At 59.4% G+C, this 6,668-nt stretch overlaps 4 protein-coding genes across 4 annotated transcripts; 2 read left to right on the forward strand and 2 right to left on the reverse strand.

Annotated features, from left to right (window-relative positions):
• Positions 1–536: 536 nt before the first annotated feature.
• On the reverse strand, positions 537–1,563 carry GGTG_11579 (hypothetical protein). Its single transcript, XM_009229470.1, has one exon. It carries the CDS (start codon positions 1,170–1,172, stop codon positions 1,008–1,010), a length of 165 nt encoding a protein of 54 aa, XP_009227734.1. The 5' UTR covers positions 1,173–1,563; the 3' UTR covers positions 537–1,007.
• A 1,426-nt stretch (positions 1,564–2,989) lies between these two features.
• GGTG_11580 (hypothetical protein) lies at positions 2,990–3,885 on the forward strand. Its single transcript, XM_009229471.1, has 4 exons — positions 2,990–3,073; positions 3,149–3,246; positions 3,344–3,354; positions 3,440–3,885. The coding sequence occupies exons 1-4, from the start codon at positions 3,050–3,052 to the stop codon at positions 3,712–3,714; spliced, it is 408 nt and encodes a 135-aa protein (XP_009227735.1). The 5' UTR covers positions 2,990–3,049; the 3' UTR covers positions 3,715–3,885.
• Positions 3,886–3,899: 14 nt separating this feature from the next.
• GGTG_11581 (hypothetical protein) lies at positions 3,900–4,946 on the reverse strand (the record flags this gene model as incomplete). Its single annotated transcript, XM_009229472.1, has 2 exons — positions 3,900–4,606; positions 4,709–4,946. The coding sequence occupies 2 exons, from the start codon at positions 4,944–4,946 to the stop codon at positions 3,900–3,902; spliced, it is 945 nt and encodes a 314-aa protein (XP_009227736.1).
• Positions 4,947–5,463: 517 nt separating this feature from the next.
• Positions 5,464–6,558, forward strand: GGTG_11582 (hypothetical protein; the record flags this gene model as incomplete). The annotated part of the gene is made up of 3 exons (XM_009229473.1): positions 5,464–5,583; positions 5,661–6,364; positions 6,465–6,558. The coding sequence occupies 3 exons, from the start codon at positions 5,464–5,466 to the stop codon at positions 6,556–6,558; spliced, it is 918 nt and encodes a 305-aa protein (XP_009227737.1).
• Between the last annotated feature and the right edge of the window lie 110 nt (positions 6,559–6,668).

A 6,668-nucleotide genomic window follows, 5' to 3' on the forward strand; every position in this document is an offset into this window, starting at 1 on the left:
CCCCCCCCCCCCCCCCGGTCGTCCCACCCCATGTCAGCTTCGCGGTCTGGCTCGGGAATCTGCCCAGATACTGCTTTGTATCGGAAACCAAAATTATAATCGCAAACTTCGGGGGGTTATATCATATAACCGCAGACAGCATGCACAAAATATAGCCTCTACTGGGCTTTACCGCGCCCGAGGCCCTGCATAACAAGGGCCGTTGTCCCTCGTTCGGCTCCGACATATGGGCCCGAGCCTGCATCATATGGGAGATCTGCAGTGGCGCCCGCCTTTCCAAGACGCCTTCCACACCAAGAGCGACCAAATAATTTGGTATTTTGTATTAACCCTGGGGAAGCTTCCGCCGAAGTGGTGGGACAAGTGGAAGGGGCGGTTAAAATACTTTACCAAGGATAGCGCCATACTCCCCAATGCGCACCCACTTCCACATTGGCCTTTAAGGTAATGCTACGGTATATGCTGGTGTACAAGCCCGAAGAGCGCCCGACGACGGCGGAGCTGCTTCGCTGCGAGTGGATGGTCAAGTGGGCACTACCTAAACTAAGGAATTCCCCTTGCGCCCACTTGATGGCAAGGTCAAAAGCCTACGTACCGGGCTTGTCACAGCTTGGTGGAGATGCTCCAGCGGTTTAGTTCGTCTTAGCACAAATCTCCGAGATGCGTCAAGCATGCACTGGGCTGCCTCCGAATGCCCACGTCAAACAGCCAGATCTTTTGCTCTGGTACCACAACACCGCCTCATGGCGCAGCCATCGGCTAGGCGCAGAGAGCGTGCGTGGGCTACTCGTGGGAGCAGAAGAACCTAGCCGTACTTACAAAACTAGAGCAGGTTTCGTTTTGCAACGTTGGATCCACATTAGCATTGTAATCCGCACGTAGTTCAAGGTGTAGATGGTGTTAGATGCTTGGGCGTCTACACACCAAGAGGCAAAGTTTTGTCATGTCCCCTTCTCCTTGTTCCTATTCTCCATCCCCACGTTTCTTGTCCTTCTCTGCTCCCCCCTCTACCAGAGTTCGTGCTGTTGCATTTCTCCAATATCCGCCGTCTCCTCCATTTCGTCCCTTTGAGGCTTCGTCGGACTTCCTCGATCTTGCTCGTCGATGGCTTCAAGCAGGTGGGCCGTAGTAATCAGACCGCCTGCAATGCGAGCAGCCGCAGTCTGCAGCATTGCAGCGGTATCTGGATCCGTGGTTGTGGTGAAAGCCGCACATCTTGACAAAGATTGTTAGATGGGTGCATGCTGTGGCGAAAGGAAACGAGGACGCTGAATACCATGTCCTTTGGGCCTGTGTTCGAACCTGGGTGTGGCCGTGCGGAGTCGGGTATCAGCTCGAGGTTGATGCCGGGAGACCAGAAGATTCTGATTCTAGACTGAATGGATGCTGAAGAAGGATGCTGAGGGTTAGGAGGGCCTAGGATGCTCGCCGAGCTTGCCAGACAGTCCGTGACGGTGGGCGTTGTTTTTATACTGGCATCTTCCTGTCATTCTGCCCTCCTCTCTTCGCTATTGGAGTTGGCGGTTAGGTTTCATCTGCTCTCGTCTTCCTTTAGTAGCTACCTGCCTCGCAAATATTTGCTTGGTGAGGGGCGCTTAAGGAAGTGCGCAAAAGTCCAAGCCAGCACCAATACGCGCCTGTCAAGGCGCCCCATCGTGCCTGCCATATCTGTGCCCATGCCTAATAAACCATTGCCCAGGTTCTGGTAGGCATCGAACCTCGGGGGTCAAGTTGGTGTAGCGGTTATGAGGATGGGTCGAGTCGACACCGGGACCCTACCTGTACTCCGATACGTTAGCCTCTTGCGCTGGGGTTCGATCCCCGGTAGGGGTTATGTCGGATTTTCCGTCGCGAAGAAAACGTCCCAAGTGGGAAATTTCGTAGCTGCCCACCCTCGAGGCTGGGCAGTAAGCTTTTTTGCTTTTCTTTTTTCTTTTTTCTTTTCCCCTCTTCGTCTTCCTCCTCGTCTTCCTCCCCGTATTAGCTGCGCTGTACGGCCACACCTGGTTTATATGCTCAGAGCCGATATCATGTGCCTCGTATAGCTGGCTCTTGTTTAGCTACACAACCTTAACAGGCTGCCCCAAAACTTGCCGCCCCCTCGGCGTCAGATCGGATTTATGGCCTGCGAAATGGTCTTGGAAATCTTGGTGTCGGTGAAGTTTTTAACATAATCATGGGCGGCTATGTGGGTGCCCATGGCTACATCATGCTTACTCTTAAAAGAAAGAGTGAGGTTTGGTCCTTTGGGGTCGGGCTGGTATATGCCATTGTGAAATATGGTATGGTGATTTAGCGATCTAGCATATTGAATTGCCATTTGCTAGTTGATTTCTTTTTACAACACGTTTCTGGGGGTTGTATATGTACCTGATGGGGATTGCTTTCGGGTATATATGCCCGGCGTAGGCTGTTTGGCACCCAAGGCCCATACACTGCCGCAGTAGCTTTTCCCCCGTACACTCCATGCCCGGGTCGACGTAGTATTTGATCAGATGGATGTGTGATATGATGGCTGCCGATTCGTTAATTTACTAAATTTACCAAGGAAACTCTTGCGCGAAAATGGGCGATCCGGATGCTTGGCCGCCACGGAACACCAGATTTGCGTTTTCGCGGCCAGAAAAATCGCTGCCCGCTCAACATAAACAACAATGCGACCTCCTGAATTCTCGTCGACCGTTGTGGCTTCCGTCAAACCGCCTTTTTTGTACACACGGCCGGGGCTGGCAGGTGCTTCGGGCTTCCTGCTCCTATCCAACTGAGATCCAGGATTTCTCTCACGTCTCATTCATCGCGTGATACAACCATCTCCTCGAACTTTGCGCTGTCAGCGCTCCGTCGCTTGACGATTACCGCTTTGGGTTCGTTGCGCTGGCCCACTAAAATTCCACGCTTCAATCCGGGCTGTCCCCGCGGCGGGGAGGATTTTTGTAGCAGCCCACTCCCCCAACCGTTCGGGAACCTTCACATTGACGCCATTGCAGCACGCGACACCTGGAAAGACCGATCCACAAACTAGACTCATCGCGCTAGCTAAGCAAACAAAATGGAAGACGCAGACTTGGAGCAGGTTGGGTTCTCCCCTGGCTTATGTGTTTACGGATAGGTAGTTGAGTCGCAGCCGCTGACGGTGGTGCATCCCCAGATCCGCAAAGCTCGCCTCGAGCAGCTCAAGGCTCAGGGTGGGGCAGGCAACAAGGCTGGCGGCGGCGGCGGCCAGGCCCAACAAGCAGAGCAGAAGAGGTGAGCGATGGGCTTTTTTCCGGGGGTGTCCGAACACGTCCAGACAGGAGCAGCGAAACTGACAAAAACACACTTTCGTGTCCTGTCTTCGCCGCAGACAGCAAGAAGGTAAAATCAAGCCATGAACCCCTCGAGGCTGCGCAGGCTCACCCACCCCCAACCAACTAATACCCACCTCCTCTGCCACACACAGCCGACGCCCGCAACGGCATCCTCAACCAGATCCTGCACCCGGAGGCCATGGACCGGCTGGGGCGCATCCGGCTCGTCAAGGAGTCGCGGGCGACCGAGGTGGAGAACCGGCTGATCATGATGGCGCAGTCGGGCCAGCTGCAGCAGAAGGTCACCGAGGACCAGCTCAAGGAGCTGCTCAACGCCGTCTCGGACAGGCAGGAGGAGGAGAAGATTGTCGTCAGCAGGCGCAAGGGCTGGGCCGACGAGGACGACGACGACCTGCTAGATCTATGAGGCTGGGACGGAGCTTGAGCCGAATTTTACTTTCTACGTTTTTCTCCCCGCGCAAGGGTACCCACTGGTCAGATGAGATATTAAGCCCAAAGTGTTCTCCCGTGGATATGAGTTTACAGTAATGTACAACATTAATCGTTTTTTCTCTCTCTATTCGCCACTCTCTTTTCATGTGCCAGTCGTAGTCATATGACCGGACCCGACTCCGAAGGTGGAGCCGTTGATGATATGGGAGCCTCGTGCGGGCGCGCAGCCGCCTCGGCCATCTGCTTCCGCCTGCGCCTCTCCTCCCTCTCGCGCCTGCGCGCGTCCCGCATGTCCGGGGGCGCCTCGACGCCCAGCTCGCGGCGCAGGTCGACGACGTCCCACTCGAGCACCTCCTCCCAGTAGACGTTGATGACGTCGGCGGACCGCAGGCCGTTGCGAACGGCCCAGGGCAGGTACGTGCTCACGAAACGCCCCCTCTCGCCGGGCTTGAGCGTGAAGGCGGCCAGGGTGGCAAGCCCCGTCATGGGCAGCAGGGTGTTGCAGAACTCAAAGGCCTTGAGGGCGACCTCGCCCTCGCGCACGGCGGGCAGGCCCGTCAGGGCGTGGTAGAAGTCGTGGCACTCGCGGTAGCGCTGCAGCACGTAGGCGCACTCCTCGTCGTCGACGTGGCGCACGGCCGCGCGCGTGTCGGGCGTCACGCCCTCGCGGTCCAGCCACCCGACGTAGGTGCGCCCCACGGTGCCCGCGGGCAGGGCGCGCAGGCGGGGGAGGTCGAGCGAGGCGGACGTGATGCGCGGGCGGTCGCGGAGGATGCGGCGGCCGGTCGGGTGCGAGAGCATGGCGTCGCGCAGGCGCGGGACGAAGTAGGGCGTGGCTGTCGCCTCGGCAAAGGCGGCGATCAGGTCTGGAGTGGGGGAGAAAGGGGGGTGCGTGAAGAGCGTTCGGTTTTTTTAGTTCCTGCCAGACGGAGAGTTGCGGTGCTGTGATGTGATGGCTGTTAGCCCACCTCCTCGCCTTGGGTCGATGATGGACCACAGTCCGGAGCCGATGGCAAGCCCGGCTCGCTCGAGGCCGGTGAGCGGGACATGGCCGGGATAGTTTGGCGGCGGGCGGTTCAGGACCGAGAAGCTCTGCCGGCGGCGGGCGGCGACCGAAGTGCCCGGAAATGCGACGAGGGCAAGCCTCTGGCAGGCGGGGCCTCGAGAAAGAGCCCTGAGGCTGCTTCGGACTGGCGAGACGTTCATGTTTGCGGTTGCTCAATCGGACAGCAAAACAGACAGCGGAGGCATGGTTGTTTCTACCCGCGTCTTTTTTTCGGGAGCTCAGTGGTTCGATAATCTGCACGGAATCGCAGTCCATCGCGAATTCAATTCCGGCCAAGACAAACGGCAGGGGACGCCTGCCAGACCCACATCGGGAAAGTGGAGACTCGGCCGTGCGCAGCGATGCCGTCTCCCGGGAGCTACTCCATGATTTCTCCCTTGCCCTCAAGCGACCGCCGCCATGCCGTCAAGGGAGAAGAGACGTGCATGCCAATCTGAAGAGTGAGTCACGGCCTGACCACTACCAGCTCAGCTATCCAAGATGCGATTACGCCAAAGACCTGGGTCCGCGTCTGCTTGCATTTCCAAGAAAGCCGCCTGAAAAAGCGCAGTGGCTCATCCTCAGGCTCTTCAGGCTCGCCCGAGCTATCAGCTTGCTACCTACCTATACACATAAAACACTGCATAATATCTAGAGCTATAAGCAGATAAGCAAGCCATGGAGTCCCACGAGCTACTTCTGCAGTGGGCAGAGGCACAAGGCATAGAGCTCAGGGGCATCCGACCAGACCGCATCCCTGGCCGAGGCATAGGCATCATCGCGACCAGAAAGTTAAAGGTAGATATACCCGTCTGGATCTCCCGAAATCACATATACAAGCCGCTAACTCGGGGTCCAACCCACCCGCTCAACAGGAAGGCGAGCTCCTCCTCAGGGTGCCGACCACGGCGCTCCGGACAAAGTTCACGGTGCCCAAGGAGATCACGCGAAGGCTGCCGCGCACCATCAGTGTGCACGGGCTGCTGGCGGCCGATCTGGCCCTGGACGCGTCGGGCCGGTACGACGAGTGGAACGCGGTGCTGCCGAGCCCGGCCGACGTCGAGGCCATGCCCTTCTGCTGGCCCCGGGAGCTGCAGGACCTGCTCCCCCGCCGCGCCGCCGAGCTGCTGCGCAAGCAGAGGGCAAAGTTTGCCCGCGACTGGGAAGCCGTCTCCGCCGCGGCCTTCTCCCTGCCCCGGCCCGCCACCGTGGCCCCCGCCACGCCCATCCCCAGCTCCTCCCCCGCCGACACCGACGCCAAGCAGGACTCGCAACAACAACAGCAGCAACAACACCACGATACGCAGCCCCTGGACGAGGCCCGGTACAGGTACGCCTGGCTGCTGGCCAACACGCGCACCTTCTACTACGTCGACGCGCGCACGGCCCGGCTCCCGCGCGAGGACCGCATGGTGCTGCAGCCCGTGGCGGACCTCTTCAACCACGCCACCGGCGGCGGCTGCTGCCCCGTGGCCTTTGGCGACGCCGACTTTACCGTCCGAAGCGGCGCCGCCCACGAGGCCGGCGCCGAGCTCTCCATCTGCTACGGCAACCACAGCAACGACTTTTTGCTGGCCGAGTACGGCTTCGTCCTCGACGGCGATGGCGACGGCGGCGGCAACCGCTTCGACGAGGTCTGCCTCGACGACGTCCTCCTGCCGCGCCTCTCGGCCCGCCAGCGCGACCTGCTCGAGGCCCGCGACTTCCTGGGCAACTACGCGCTCGACCGCCAGACGGCGTGCTACCGCACCGAGGTCGCCCTGCGCCTGCTGACCTGCTGCCCCCCCGTCGTCGTCGTCGTCGTCGTCGTCGACCGCCGCCTGGGAGGCCTTTGTCGACGGCGGCGAGGGCGGCGAGGGCCGCCAGAAGGAGGCGGCCGACCG

The sequence above is a fragment of the Gaeumannomyces tritici genome, assembly GCF_000145635.1.
Source record: "Gaeumannomyces tritici R3-111a-1 unplaced genomic scaffold supercont2.7, whole genome shotgun sequence".
NCBI lineage: Eukaryota > Fungi > Ascomycota > Sordariomycetes > Magnaporthales > Magnaporthaceae > Gaeumannomyces > Gaeumannomyces tritici.

Coding starts and splice junctions, on each gene's coding strand:
- GGTG_11579 (XM_009229470.1), bottom strand. CDS start 1,172: ATGCTGCAGACTGCGGCTGCTCGCATTGCAGGCGGTCTGATTACTACG.
- GGTG_11580 (XM_009229471.1), top strand. CDS start 3,050: ATGGAAGACGCAGACTTGGAGCAG. Junction 3,074..3,148: donor AAGACGCAGACTTGGAGCAG/GTTGGGTTCTCC, acceptor GTGCATCCCCAG/ATCCGCAAAGCTCGCCTCGA.